General features: G+C 37.3%; 1 protein-coding gene across 1 annotated transcript in view; it reads right to left on the bottom strand.

Moving 5' to 3' along the window:
- The window catches only part of LOC115630051 (protein O-mannosyl-transferase 2), a 43270-nt gene extending 28043 nt beyond the window's left edge, over positions 1-15227 (bottom strand). The window contains exons 1-11 of the mRNA XM_030526683.1: positions 15163-15227; positions 15010-15096; positions 14870-14954; positions 14703-14807; positions 14538-14646; positions 14201-14475; positions 13838-14137; positions 13571-13771; positions 6518-6758; positions 6312-6460; positions 1590-1899 (exon numbers count right to left, since the gene is read on the bottom strand). Coding sequence (XP_030382543.1) covers positions 1590-1899; positions 6312-6460; positions 6518-6758; positions 13571-13771; positions 13838-14137; positions 14201-14475; positions 14538-14646; positions 14703-14807; positions 14870-14954; positions 15010-15096; positions 15163-15227 — 1927 coding nt within the window. The remainder of the gene's footprint in view (positions 1-1589; positions 1900-6311; positions 6461-6517; positions 6759-13570; positions 13772-13837; positions 14138-14200; positions 14476-14537; positions 14647-14702; positions 14808-14869; positions 14955-15009; positions 15097-15162) is intronic.
- Positions 15228-15959: the final 732 nt, after the last annotated feature.

The raw sequence follows: 15959 nt of genomic DNA, 5'->3' as shown, positions 1-15959 counted from the left end.
TATGCTGTTAAAACTGAATATAAACATGTCGTCTATGTATGTATTAAATACATTTTCATTATTAATTTAATTAATTAATTCAATTTTTATAGCCTGTACCCAAAGGGTGAAAGGCTATACTAGTTTTGTGCGCATGTATGTAACACACAGAAGGAGGCGTGGCAGACCCCACAAAGTATATATATTCTTGATCAGGATGAGAAGCCGAGTGGATATAGCCTTGTCCGTCCGTCCGTCTGTCCGTATGAACGCAAGGATCTCAGAAAGTATAAGAGCTACAATAACCAAACTTGGTTTCCATATTCTCCTAAGACCGAGAAAGTACGAGTTTGAGTTTTTTTTCGATGCACCCCCCACTCCCCCGCAATTCGTGTTTTTATACCCTGTACCCAAAGGGTACAAGGGTATATTAGTTTAGTGCGAGTGCACATGGAACACACAGAAGGAGGCTTGGTAGACCCCACAAAGTATATATATTCTTGATCAGCATGACAAGCCGAGTCGATATAGCCATGTCCGTCTGTCCGTCTGTCTGTCTGTCCGTCTGTCCGTCTGTCTGTCTGTATGAACGCAAGGATCTCCGAAAGTATAAGAGCTAGAATAACCCAACTTGGTATACAGATTCTCCTGAGACCGAGAAAGGACGAGTTTGTTCATTTTTTCTGATCCACCCCCCCACTCCCCCCCTATTACTGATTTTCTATAACTCCCGTAATTCTTGGAATTTTGAACTAAAATTTGGTAGTCACATTAGGTTAGTAATTATATAACCGTATACCAAGTCTCATTATGATATAATGATCGGAAAGAAAGTTATAGCCATATAACCAGGCTCAATGCACACATACATACATATGTACAAGTACACAAACACGCATAGACACGATTCTGATGTAATTGTAAATGTATGTATGCATGCATGGAATATTTTATATTTAATTAGTTAATATTTAGTTAATTAATTAAATTAATTAAGTTAATTAATTTAATTAAATTAATTAATTAATTTAATTACTTTTTTGTGGGGTGGTACAGGGTATTTAAGAGTTGAGCCTGCTCGACTTTAGCATTCCTTTCTTGTTTCTTATAACTTCCGTAATTCTCGGAATTTTGAAATTAATTTTGTTAGGTACATCCAGTTAGTACTAATGTGTCCGTGTGCCAATTTCATCATGATACGTCAATCCTGAAGAAAGTTATAGCCATAAGTAAAATCGCTGCTCATGCGCTGCCTGCAGCTTTGTCGGCAGCGCTGCCCGCAGCTGTTGTTGTTGTTGCTGCTTTGGTTCAACTTTGTGCTGCATACATACACGCATATAAACACGCATAGGTACGTGATGTAAATGTATGCTGTTAAAACTGAACATAAACATGTATTCTAATTTAATTAATTAATTAATTCATTCATTTTTTTAATAATTTAATTTTTTTTTTAATTTTTTTTTTTTTAATTTTTTTTTTTTTTCATTTTTTTTTTTGTGGAGAGTACAGGCTATTTTACTGTCGGGCTTGCTCGACTGTAGCGTTCTATCTTGTTTTCACCTTTTTAAAATAAAAACTAGGTAAAGTAGTAAGCAGTTGTAACTTACCAGAAAGCATTGAATTAAAGATGAGTGCCGGAAAATAATGGTGGAAATAAAGTACACGGCCCATAGCCCAGAATGGCAAATAATGAATCAGCCACCCCACAAAAAGCCACGAAGCTGCTTTCAAAGAGCGCGTTCTCATTTTTTGTATGGTATAAGGAAGTGAAACTCCATCATGGCCTTTTCGACGTTCCGTAATAGTATTACAAAGGAAAACGTAGATAAACAACATCAAGAACACTAAATTGGTCCACCATATTATTGGATTTCCGAGAAGGTAAATTCGGTAAGTACTGCCAGAAAAAAATTGTCCCTAAAAATAAGGCAAGCTAGTTTATTAAAATAGAAGTATCTATCCTATTTAATAATTAATATATATGTTTTTATAAAATTTTTTTTTAGCCTTTACCCAAAGGGTACGTTTTGTGCGAATGTATGTAACATACAGAAGGAGGCGTGGCAGACCCCACAAAGTATATATATTATTGATCAGGATGACAAAACAAGTCGATATAGCCATATCCGTCTGTCCGTCCGTCTGTATAAGCGCAAGGATCTCAGAAGGTACAAGAGCTAGAATTACCAAACTTGGTATCCAGGTTCCCCTAAGCCCTAGGCAGGTCAAGTTTATTTTTATAGCCTGTACCCAAAGGGTGAAAGGCTATACTAGTTTTGTGCGCATGTATGTAACACACAGAAGGAGGCGTGGCAGACCCCACAATAGAATAACCAAACTTGGTTTGCATATTTTCCTAAGACCGAGAAAGTACGAGTTTGAGTTTTTGTTCGATGCACCCCCCCACTCCCCCGCAATTCATGTTTTTTCTTATAACTTCCGTAATTCTCGGAATTTTGATTTTGGTAGGTACATCCAGTTAGTACTAATATGTCCGTGTGCCAAATTTCATCATGATAGGTCAATTTTGAAGAAAGTTATAGCCATAAGTAAAATCGCTGCTCATGCGCTGCCTGCAGCTCTGTCTGCAGCGCTGCCCACAGCTGTTGTTGTTGTTGCTGCTTTGGTTCAACTTTGTGCTGCATACATACACGCATATAAAAACGCATAGGTACGTGATGTAACTGAACATAAACATGTATTCTAATTTAATTTAATTAATTCATTCATACATTCATTTTTTTTAATAATTTAATTTTTTTTTTTAATTTTTCCATTTTGTGGAGAGTACAGGCTATTTTACTGTTGGGCTTGCTCGACTGTAGCGTTCTATCTTGTTTATTCTGATATACCCCCACACTCCCCCGCATTTCCTGTTTTTTTTTTTATAAATTTCGTAATTCTGGAAATTTTGAAATCAATTTTGGTAGTTACATCAAGTTAGTGATAATGTGTCCGTGTGCCAGGTTTCATCATGATAAATATATTCTGAAAAAAGTTATAGCCATAAATAAAATCGGTGCTCATGCGCTGCCTGGCAGCGCTGCCCGCAGCTGTTGTTGTTGTTGCTGCTTTGGTTCAACTTTGTGCTGCATACATACACGCATAGGCACGTGATGTAAATGTATGCTGTTAAAACTTAACATAAACATGTCTTCTGATTTAATTAAATTAATAATAAACAAATCTATCAAAAATTTGTATACTCTGTACATGAAATGTACAGAAGTATATTAGGTTTGCGGGAGCTGAAAAATGTAACACGCAGAAGGAGGCGTGGCAGACCCCACAAAGTATATATATTCTTGATCAGCATGATGAGACGAGTCGATCTAGCCATGTCTGTCAGTCTGTCCGTATATTTTGGAATTTCCCTCCCTCCCCCCTCTCCGCGCAAATTGCGATTTTCTCTAGCTCCCGTAATTCTTAGAATTTCGAACTAAAATTTTGGAAATACTCCCAGATGGTTATTATGTGTCAGTGTGCCAAATTTCACTATGATAGACCGATTTAACAAGAAGTTATAGCCATAAATATATTTGCTGCTGCAGCGCTGCTCAAGCGCTGGTCGCGGCTGTTGCTGATGCTGGTACTTTGGTTGACCTCACACATGTTTACACAGACACGAATAGCGGCGCATAGGCATACATACACTCACACAGACGCAATTGCTATGTAAATGTGCAATTATATACCATTTACGTGAGTTCGAATACCGAGAAAGGTAAAATCGATCAAATTTTTTTTTTTAATTTTCTTAATTTTTTTTATACTCTGTACATGAAATGTACAGAAGTATATTAGGTTTGCGGGAGCTGAAAAATGAAACAGACAGAAGGAGGCGTGGCAGACCCCACAAAGTATATATGTACATGAAATGTACAGAAGTATATTAGGTTTGCGGGAGCTGAAAAATGAAACAGACAGAAGGAGGCGTGGCAGACCCCACAAAGTATATATATTCTTGATCAGCACGACAAGACGAGTCGATCTAGCCCTGTCTGTCTGTCTGTCCGTCCGTCCGACTGCCCGTCTGTCCGTCCGTATGAACACCTAGATCTCAGAGACTATAAGAGATAGAGACACCAAATTTTGCACAAAGATGCCTTATGTGTGTATTCTATACGAGTTTGTTTTATTTTTTGGATTCCCCCCCCCCCCCCCCCACTTCATCCCTATGGGAGTTTTCCCGATTTTCCATTCGTATAATCGCCTATATCTCGGAGACTATAAAACCTAGGAACACCAAATTTTAGTCCCAGATGCCTTATGTGAATACGCAGAAAATGTATATTTTGGAATTTCCCTCCCTCCTCCCTCTCCCCCGCAATTGCGATTTTCTCTAACTCCCGTAATTCTTGGAATTTCGAACTAAAATTTTGGAAATACCCCCAGTTAGTTATTATGATGATAAACTGATTTAACAAGAAGTTATAGCCATAAATATATTTGCTGCTGCAGCGCCGCCCGCGGCTGTTGTTGATGCTGGTGCTTTGGTTGACCTCACACATGTTTACACAGACACGAATAGATGCGCATAGGCATACATACACTCACACAGACGCAATTGCTATGTAAATGTGCAATTATAAACCCTTTACGTGAGTTCGAATACTGAGAGAGGTAAAATCGATCAAATTTTCTTTTTTTTATTTTCTTAATTTTTTTTCATTTTCTATAATTATTGTAAACATATGTACATAGTATTTCAAAGTCGGGACATCCGACTTTATTTTTTTACTTGTTCATTATAATTCGGAAAATTCCCATTAGTTAGTGATGAGTACGTCAAAAGTAAGACTGAAAAATAAAATAGAGTCAAAGTGTTTTTGTTTGCGGGAATAAGAAGTATTTAATAACCGAATATAATAATGCTGCCGAAAAAATCAAACCTTAGTAATGTGTGTAGCAGAAATACAGCCCGCTGGGATTGGGCTCAGAGAGCTCAAGAGTCAGAAAAACTCACGCAACTCACCGAATCAGAACAGCAGATATTCGCAGACGTCAATATCAAGAATAGCATAATGAACGTATGAGACAACATGAATCGAGTAGAATAGCTGCGCATCAATCCAATTAATCGTAAATTTTCCATTACTCCCGTTATTCTCGGAATTTTCAATTCAAATTCGGCAGTCAAATCCATTCCGTACTTATGTATTCTCTTGTTAAGTTCATCACGATATGTCAAATGTATCGGTCCTTATGGTAATGAGTCAAACCTCAGCTCATGCTCTTCCCATAGCTGTTTGTGTTTTTGCTGCTTTGGCACAACTCTGCACACATTCGCGATCACAGAATCACGCATTGACTATGTATGTCAATATTGTAAATGTATTTTCTGCAAGACTGCATTTACGTGCTGTGTAATTCTGTACCCAAAGGGTGAAAGGATACACTAGTTTTCTACGAATATATACAACACACAGAAGAAAGCGTGGCAGATTCCCAAAAGTATATACTCGCACCTATATTCTTGATCAGGATGACAAGATGAGTCGATCGAGCCCAGGGGAGTGGAGGGAAGAAGAAAAATTCTTAAGTACACATTTTCTGCGTATTCATGTAAGGTCAAACCATCTGGGACTAAAATTTGGCCTTATAATCTCCGAGATATAGGCGCTACGGAAAATCATATAAAATTGCACAGCGCACACACATAAGCAAACTTTGTGCAAAATTTGGCATCTCTACCTCTAATAGTCTCTGATGTGCAGGTGTTCATACGGACAGACAGCCAGACAAACAAGGTTACATCGATTCGTCTGCTCATGCTGATATTTTTTGCATGATATTACGACTATTTAACATTTTTATATAACTGGCCACTTACAGAATTTTAAGACTGTAAATAATTATACTCTGTACCCAAAGGATAAAAGGGTATACTATTCTCCTTCTCTGTCTCCAGACGTGGCAGATCCCACAAAGTATATATATTTTCTATATATTCAGCAAAGACTATAACAGCTCAAGATAAGATTATATGAACATGCAGCTATGTGTATTTTGGAATTTCCCTCGATCCCGTCCGTATGCAAAGTTTCATCATGGTAGGAGTATTTTAAACTAAGTTATAGCCATAAATGTAATCCTGTACAAGCTCTGCCCGCAGTTGTTATTGTTGTTGCTGCTTTGCCTCAACTCTGTGACGGTTGAAAAACTATAATTTTCTCACTGCCCAGAGTAAATTAAAAAATGACGGGGTGAACATAGTCAAGCAGGTAGTTGGCGTTTGTGTACATTTTAACAGTAACTTTATGTTTTTAGAGGATGTTGAACACTTAAGGCATTATTGAGAAAAAAGTAATTGTACATCTTTTACTTACTCGATAGTTAATGGGCCATTGCCAAGGTCGACTTGTAATTTCTCCATCCTTGGGCTTAAGCCCAGCGTTACCCTGTAACATGACCGCGTGAGACTCAAAGAAGCGGTCAAAAAAACCAGGCGCGTATGCACTGAAATTTACACTTGGAACTTTAAAAAATGATATTAGTCAAACAGCATTAACGATGATGCATATTTAAGTCGTACGTTTGAAGTGTTGATTGCCCTCTACATTCCATTGGGCATTTTTATCACGGATGTTTAGGTTACAGGTCACTTCCTGCTGTTCAAATCCCCATTTTGGAAGTTGTTTACCACTTGATGTTAGTGCACAGTTTTGAAGGTAGTGCACAAAGATCAACTTTGATGTTATCGTCTGAATGGTGTCATTTGCTTTCCCTCCAATGATGAAAACACGCCAAATGTCGTTAGAATCTCCCATACCAGACTGCAACGAATACCAATTAACAACTGTAAAATAGTTTTTACAATTTTTACAATTAAAAAAACACTGCATACATGGTTTTTCACAATTTTTCCTGAGGCATGAGAAAGGGGGGTTTTCCCGTGGGAAAATTTAAACACAATCAACACCCCACAGCCCAAACTGTAAGAGCTACGAAGCTGAAATTTGAGCACAAGTATCCCATCATAAATTTTGGTAAATTCGAGCTCCAAGTGGGGGAAAACGAGCTCCAAAGTTTGTTTGAAAAATCCGCATTGTTCTAAGAATCATATTCGGCTCTTATAATCTCTAGAAACATGCAAATGCAACTGCATACACGGTTTCTCGAAATTTGTGTTGGAGCTTGATTTAATGGGGTTTTAATATTTATTAACTTTTTCAAATGAGTTTGTGTTATGAATTTTTTCCGATCGATTTCAAATTTGGGTAATGTAAAATACGAAACTAAATCTACAACTTTACATTCAAGGATTTTCAAAATATAGAAATACGGGTTTCGCTTTACAAATGCAGGCAGAACAAACAACATAAAATGCATTTCATATAGTTGGGGACAACTTAGTATACATACACACATACACACACACACACACAAGCACACACACATACAAGCAGCTGTTCGTGTAGATTTGTGCAAACGATTGGAATAGCCAAAGCAAACTGTGAGACACTAATGTATGAATGTATGCACACATCTACATATGTATGTATGTACATTCGTCTTGCATTGACAAGGCAAGAAATATTATTTAATTAAAAATTTTTTAACATTTTTATTACTGGGTGAAAGGCTATACTAGTTTTGTGCGAATGTATGTAACACACAGAACGAGACGTGGCAGACCCCACAAAGTATGTATATTATTGATCAGGATGACAAGACAAGTCGATATAGCCATGTCCGTCTGTCCGTCCGTCCCTCCGTCTGTCTGTATGAGGGCAACGATCTCAGCAAGTACAATAGCTAGGATAACCAAACTTGGCATTCAGGTTCCCTTAAGCCCTAGGCAGAACGAGTTTGTGCTTTTTTCTGATACACCCCCCACTCCCCCGCAATTCGTGTTTTTCCTAACTCCGGTAATTCTTAGAATTTTGTCCGTATGCCAAGTGCCATCATGATAGGTCAATTATGAAGACAGTTATAGCCATAAATAAATCACTGCTCATGCACTGCCTGCAGCTCTGCCGGCAGCGCTGCCCGCAGCTGTTGTTGTTGTTGCTTCTTTGGTTCAACTTTATGCTGCATACATACACGCATAGGCACGTGATGTAAATGTATGCTATTAAAACTGAACATAAACATGTCTTCTAATTTAATTTAATTAATTAATTAATTCAATTTTTTTTAATAATTTAATTCTAAAGAAACATTTTTTCTATTTAAATTTTTCTTTTTTGTGGAGAGTACAGGCTATTTTACTGTCGGGCTTGCTCGACTATAGCGTTCTCTCTTGTTTTTAATAATTTAATTTTTAAAAAAAATTTTTCTTTTATAATTTTTCTTTTTTGTGGAGAGTACAGGGTATTTTACTGTCGGGCTTGCTCGGCTGTAGCGTTCTCTCTTGTTAAAAGTAATTTTTCATTAATAACTTTTGTTTTCGTTATTTTTATGCATATGATATGTTGTAATATTTTTTTTTCAATGGTCTCCAAATTTATAGTACATACTCATACTCATATGTATGTAACTAGAGCCGAATAAAATAATATTGATAATTGAAACCGAATGAATGAAAATCGAATTTTCTTTTTACTCTACAAGTACATGTATGTACATCCAGTTTGTGGTTATTTGTCCGTATCCGTATGCCAAGAGTTATCATGAAGAATGTTATAGCCATAAATAAAATCGCTGCCCATGCTCTGCTTGCAGCGCTGCCCGAAGCTGTTGTTGTTGCTGCTCTGGTTCAACTTTGTGCTGCATACATACACGCATATAAACACGCAGAAACACGATTCTGATGTAAGTCTATGCTGTTGAAACTGTACATGAATATGTCTCCACTATCGTATATATGTATTGAATTTTTTTGTTTTTTTCTGTTTAATCAAAGCATTGAAGCCTTCAGAATAGCACCTTAACAATACATTTTTACAAATATAAAATAGCCTAACCTCGAGCACTTCCAATATGTATTGAATAATTTGTATTTAATTTAATAAAATAATTTAATTAATATAATTTTCAATTTTTTTTCGTTTTTTCCGTTTTGGTGGGAGGTAACATTTCTTCCTAGTTTCACCTTATTAGTAACCAGCAGGAAGGCATTTAAGGTATTTAAAAGAACATTTTCTGTTCTTGACAAAAAATTGTTAAGTTAGTCCGTTACATCTTTGTTCTTGTAACTTATATTATTTTAAGCTCGTTTTCCCCCCTTTCGATTCGAATTTTCCAAAAGCCTTTCTTAGTGCGCACCTACACTATGATGGATACTATGGAAAGATACTTGAGCCCAAATTTCAGCTTCCTAGCTTTTACCGTTTGGGCTGTGCGTTGATCACCAATCAGTCAGGACAAACTGTTTGATATATATAGAGATAACGCAACGTTTTAAGATAGACTATGTGCAAAAAAGGGGAATAATGTATATGCTAGTTTTAAATCCACATTTGTATCTTTTCGTGCCTTATTGAGTCAATACGATCACGCTCGAGCTCGGAATATGAAACACGGCACTCGTGCCAATGCCGTGCAGCGATGAGCCACGATCAAAAAGTACTAACAATGCCCATCTCAATTTGCTAGAGTAAAACTTTCGATAGTTGAATCCACCGATACTATCGATATCGATACATCGAAGTTTGAATGCAATAAACAGAATATCTAAATAATAATTTATTGAGATCAATTAGAATAAATCATATACATGTGTACATACTTGCACATACATACATCTGCCCGCATTGCGAAGCAGAATATGCGTAGCTCCGTTATTCGGTTTCTGCTTTACTATCGCTTACTTAGTCGTTACCTAGCGACGGTAACTGTAAACTTTTGCCTTTATGGACCTGAAAAATGTAACAGGCAGAATAAGGCGTGGCAGATTCATTTTTGGTGATATGTAAAATGATGTTGAATTTGTTGCTGTTAAAGTAACTTTTCCGTCTTTTGCTCTTTACATCACTTGCTCTTCCGATATTCAGGTTTATACTTGTATGCAACATATAACTTGTATTAAAGGAATTTCCACTCATCTCCGTGACAGTGCTCATGCTCTGCTTGCAGCGCTGCCCGCAGCTTTTATTGTTGTTGCTGATTTCTTTGTGCTACATACATACACGTATATAAACAAGTAAAAAAGCTAAAGTCGAGGGTCCCGACTTTGAAATACTCCGTACATATGTTTACAATAATTATAGAAAATAAAAAAATTAAGAAAATTAAAAAAACAAAAAAAAATGTGTTCGATTTTACCTTTTTCGGTATTCGAACTCACGTAAAGGGTGTATAATTGCACATTTACATAGCAATTGCGGTTGTGTGAGTGTATGTATGCCTATGCGCATCTATTCGTGTCTGTGTAAACATGTGTGCAGTCAGCCAAAGCACCAGCATCAACAACAGCCGCGGGCAGCGCTTGAGCAGCGCTGCAGCAGCAAATATATTTATGGCTATAACTTCTTGTTAAATCGGTCTATCACAGTGAAACTTGGCGTACGGACACATAATTTTTAACTGGGGGTATTTACAAAATTTTAGTTTGAAATTCCAAGAATTACGGGAGTTAGAGAAAATCGCGATTTGCGGGGGAGAGGGGGGAGGGAGGGAATGTCCAAAATACACATTTTCTGCGTATTCTCATAAGGCATGTGGGACTAAAATTTTTACAGTCTCTTAGATATAGGCGATTATACGAATGGAAAATCGGGAAAACCCCCATAGGAGGGAAGTGGGGGGGGGGGGAAATCAAAAAAATAAAACAAACTTGCACAGCGTACACATATAACGCATCTTTGTGCAAAATTTGGTGTATCTAGCTCTTATAGTCTCTGAGATCCAGGTGTTCATACGAACAGACAGACAGACAGGGCTAGATCGACTCGTCTCGTCATGCTCATCAAAAATATATGTACTTTGTGGGGTCTGCCACGCCTTCTTCTGCCTGTTACATTTTCAGCTCCCGCAATCCTGATATACTCTTGTACATTTTCGCTAACTCCCGTAATTCTTGGAATTTCGAACTAAAATTTTGAAAATACCCCCAGTTGGTTATTATGTGTCCGTATGCCAAGTTTCGCTATGATAGACCGATTTAACAAGAAATTATAGCCATAAATATATTTGCTGCTGCAGCGCTGCTCAAGCGCTGCCCGCGGCTGTTGTTGATGCTGGTGCTTTGGCTGACTGCACACATGTTTACACAGACACGAATAGATGCGCATAGGCATACATACACTCACACAACCGCAATTGCTATGTAAATGTGAAATTATACACCCTTTACGTGAGTTCGAATACCGAAAAAGGTAAAATCGAACACATTTTTTTTTGTTTTTTTAATTTTCTTAATTTTTTTATTTTCTATAATTATTGTAAACATATGTACGGAGTATTTCAAAGTCGGGACCCCCGACTTTAGCTTTTTTACTTGTTTTTTTTTTTGTGGAGAGTACAGGCTATTATACTGTCGGGCTTGCTCGACTGTAGCGTTCTCTCCTGTTTAAAATTAAATTATTAAAAAAAAATTGAAGTATTTAATTAATTAATTAAATTAAATTAGAAGACATGTTTATGTTCAGTTTTAACAGCATACATTTACATCACGTGCATATGCGTGTATGTATGCAGCATAAAGTTGAGCCAAAGCAGCAACAACAACAACAGCTGGGGCCAGCGCTGCCAGCAGAGCTGCAGGCAGTGCATGAGCAGCGATTTATTTATGGCTATAACTTTCTTCATAATTGACCTATCATGATGACACTTGGCATACGGAGAAATAACCACGAACTGGATGTATATGCCAAATTTCAGTCCAAAATTCCATGAATTACCGGAGTTAGGAAAAACACGAATTGTGGTTGAGTGGGGGGGGGGGGGGGTGTATCAGAAAAAAAAACACAAAGTCGATCTGCCTGGGGCTTAGGGGAACCTGAATGCCAAGTTTGGTTATCCTAGCTATTGTACTTGCTGAGATCGTTACGCTCATACAGACAGACGGAGGGACGGACAACAGACGGACATGGCTAAATCGACTCGGCTGCTCATCCTGATCAATAATATATATACTTTGTGGGGTCTGCCACGCCTCTTTCTGTGTGTTACATACATTCGCACAAAACTGGTATAGCCTTTTACCCTTTGGGTACAGGCTATACAAATATTTGTTATAGTGGTCATGTGGATGTACGTTCAACGAAATATTTTTGCAAGAACAAAGATGTAACGGAATACTAAACAAATTTTTGTCAAGAACAGAAAATGTTCATTTAAATACCTTACAATCCTTCCAACTGGTAACTAATAAGAGGAAAACATATAGGTAGGTCATGCACATACAAAATAAATATAATTCGAAACATTATATTGAGCCGGGTTAAGATGGATAATATCTGGTGGTATGTACATATATCGGTCCTTAATTTTAAGGAGTACCATATACACATGTATTCAAGCATAAATTAAATATCGACTTTCACCTAATTATTCGATTTACAAAGAAAAATATGTGTACTCATTTACTGTGTATACGGATTCGTGTTTTTTACAGCCAATTACGTGATCGAGCTGTGACGGGCCGAAAAAAGCCGATACATACCCATCTCTAACATCTCAGCTGATCGCATATTTACAAGCGATTTACCGTTTGTGTTAAACGGTTGCGTTAGCTAACAACGCTACAAATGTATGTACGCGGCCCGGCGCGTAATGAAGTTATGTATATATTTAGAGTGCTTTAGAGTGTCGGCGAGAAATATCATATCTATATATATATATATTATATATATATATATATATATATATATATATATATATATATATATATATATATATATAGGTATATATATATATATATATATATATAAAACAGTTTGTCCTGACTGACTGACTGATTGTCAATCAACGCCAAATTCAAACACCAAAGGGGGGAAAACGGGCTCACAAAATTGTATGAAAAATCTGCAATTTTCATTTGATTGGCTTCAAACTTGGCTTGCGTATAAGTTGTGTGTACAAGAATAACTCAAAAAACCTTTGGAGCTCGAATTTTCCAAATCCCCTTCTTAGTGCTCACCTGCACTATGATGGGATACTTGAGCTCAAATTTCAGCTTCCTAGCTGTTGTCGCTTGGACTACGGAATGTTGACGTGGTTTCCTTTTGTGTCCCATGAAAGCCCCTATAATTCAGTCTCCAAGAAAAAATTCAGAAAACCGATTATGCAGTTTATTTGTATTTATAGCCTTTACACAAAGGGTAAGGTACTAGTTTCGTGCGAATGTATGTAATAGACAGAAGCAGGCATGACAGACCCCACAAAGTATATATATTCTTGATCAGGGTGACAAGCTGAGTCGATATAGCCATGTCCGTCTGTCCGTCCGTCTGTATGAGCGCAAGGATCTCAGAAAATACAAGAGCTAGAATTACCAAACTTGTTATCCAGGTTCCCCTAAGCCCTATGAATGTCAAGTTTGTATTTTTCTTCTGATATACCCCCCCCCCCCCCCCCCCCCTCCACTCACCGCAATTCGTGTTTTTCATAACTCCCGTAATTTTTGGAATTTTTAACTGAAATTTGGTATATACATATGGTTATCTGTCCAAGTCATTGCCTATAATAACTATGTACTTACCTCTCCATAGCCAGTAACTTGTAAATGCTTTTTGGTCATGGGTGCTGGCTCATTATGTGAGTGTAAATTGCGCCGGGTTGTCAAGTGTTCTAGTCGGATTAGATCGCCGTGTTGAACCAGCTGTGGTTCCCGGCCTGAGGATTTATTATACGACTTAATAAGCCATTTGTTATTATCATCTTTGTGAGTATATGTTGTAACCTGGAATTGTGAAAACTATTAAATTAAAATATATTAATATAAAAGTGCTTTGCTTTTTTCGATTACCTGTTGCTGTCTGGCCCCCACTCCCTTCGGATAGAGATGGAAATGAGAATGTAAATATCCGCCTCCTGTTTTATGATTTTTAATTGTTACAACTGCGCCAAAAGCTACATCGCGCGGCATGCTAGCATTGTACAATGAATTTCCAACAAGTTGAGACTGGAAAGCAGAACTGTAAAAACCATCGCCATTTCCGCTGTGGTTGAGAACCCTCAAGTGGATGTAAAAGAAGACTGTGTAGAGAAAAATCGGCCAAAGAATCAATGCAAAAGCACGGCAAGTTGTCTGCTTAAGCGTCTCGATCTATAAACGGAAATTATTAGGTATAAGTATACAACAGCGGCAGTTAACGCGTATTTATCTTACTATTGGTTGCCTAAGGTCTCCAAGTATAAACCACAATTCACTTGCAGTGTGTAATCCAACCAGAAGGACCACAAATAACCCAACAAACTTTACACTTATAGTACATGCCAACATTGTGCCCGTGATCCAGAGCCAGAACCACCACTTCCATGTATATGATAACCCTCTGGCTGTAGCCTTTGTTATTTTTACCATGCCCCAAACGGAGCCCATCATGAAGAAGAGCAAAATGGGGTCTAACAGAATATACTGATTAAGAGTTAGCAGTCCAACATCTAAAAAATATTAAAATAGCTCGTTTTTATAACGCAACAGCAATTTTTAACGAAAATGTTACCAAAAACTAAGAAAGCAGCAGCTAACAGAGCTGCCTCGTTTGATCCTGTCAAATCATAGACCGTATCGAATCCAATTGGAATTATCAATGCACCGAGGGTAGTGCAGAACTAACCAAAAAAGGCATTTCGTTAAAGTCTGAAAAAAAAACATTTGCGCAACTTACATATCTCATTCCTTGATAACGGGTCTCATTATATTTGTCGCCAGGTTTTTCGAATGCAAACTTTCCATTGTAACCGGTCAAATAACCAGATAGCCCAATCAGCATCTTTATAAAATGTGAAACTATTATTTAATTTGCTAAGTTATATACAAAACTCTGCAATTTACTTTCCCTAATGGTGGATGCACGTCGAAAAAAAATGTTCGATTTATATACCAGCTGCCCATTTTACCAAAGTGTGTTTCATCCCAGCTGCAAAGTACAAATGATAAAATGAGAAGTGGCACTTGTTTATAGAAAGGCTCACCATATATGATCGGGTTCTGTTACTTTGTAAAAGCGTGTACAGAGAGTTGCCAAGCAAACAGCACCAAATAACGCCCACCAGCGTATTCTAACACATAATTGGTTTAAGATATAAAGTAGAAATTATAGCATATACCAGTACATTTTTACTCACCCATTAAAATTCGGTAAGTCAATGTGTCCGCCTTGCTTATTGTCGCTTTTCGTATCTGTAACCATTTTATTTTGCTGTTTATAAAACGTTGCTGATGATAATTTAATTATAACAACCAATATAATTTTTTAATGTTTCTCTCTCTCTAATAGGCATCATGAGCTCAACCACAAAAAAACGACTGGTATTTGTTGTCACAAAGTTTTCAAGCAATACACCTACTTTCTCTTTGTGCTGGCAGACGACTGTAAAGAAGAAGAATAAACCAGTTTGGATACGTGCTGTTTGTTGCCATGCTCGGGTCGACAGTGCACCTAACAAAACCAGTAATTTTAAATTAAATTTTTCGGGTATAGATGTTATCTTTGCCAGCAACTGCTGAACCTTCTTTTGTAATAAAATAAAAGTGTGTGCATAGGTACAATGCATTTGTCGAATTTTAATACTCTGTACATGAAATGTACAAGAGTATATTAGGTTTGCGGGAGTTGAAAAATGTAACAGACAGAAGGAGGCGTAGTAGACCCCACAAAGTATATATCTTCTTGATTAGCATGACAAGACGGGTCGATCTATGTATGTCTGTATGCCCGCAGCTGTTGTTGATGCTGGTGCTTTGGTTGACTGCAAACATGCTCCCACAGACACGAATAGACATGCATACATAAATGTGCAATTATACACCCTTTTTTTTCATTTTTTTTCCATTCGTATAACCGCCTATATCTCGGAGACTATAAGACCTACGGACACCAAATTAGTCCCACATGCCTTATGTGAATACGCATAAAAAAAAT

Source organism: Scaptodrosophila lebanonensis, unplaced genomic scaffold (genome assembly GCF_003285725.1).
Source record: "Scaptodrosophila lebanonensis strain 11010-0011.00,11010-0021.00 unplaced genomic scaffold, SlebRS2 tig00000238-arrow-arrow-pilon, whole genome shotgun sequence".
NCBI lineage: Eukaryota > Metazoa > Arthropoda > Insecta > Diptera > Drosophilidae > Scaptodrosophila > Scaptodrosophila lebanonensis.
This window is presented reverse-complemented; position numbering and strand designations above follow the sequence as displayed.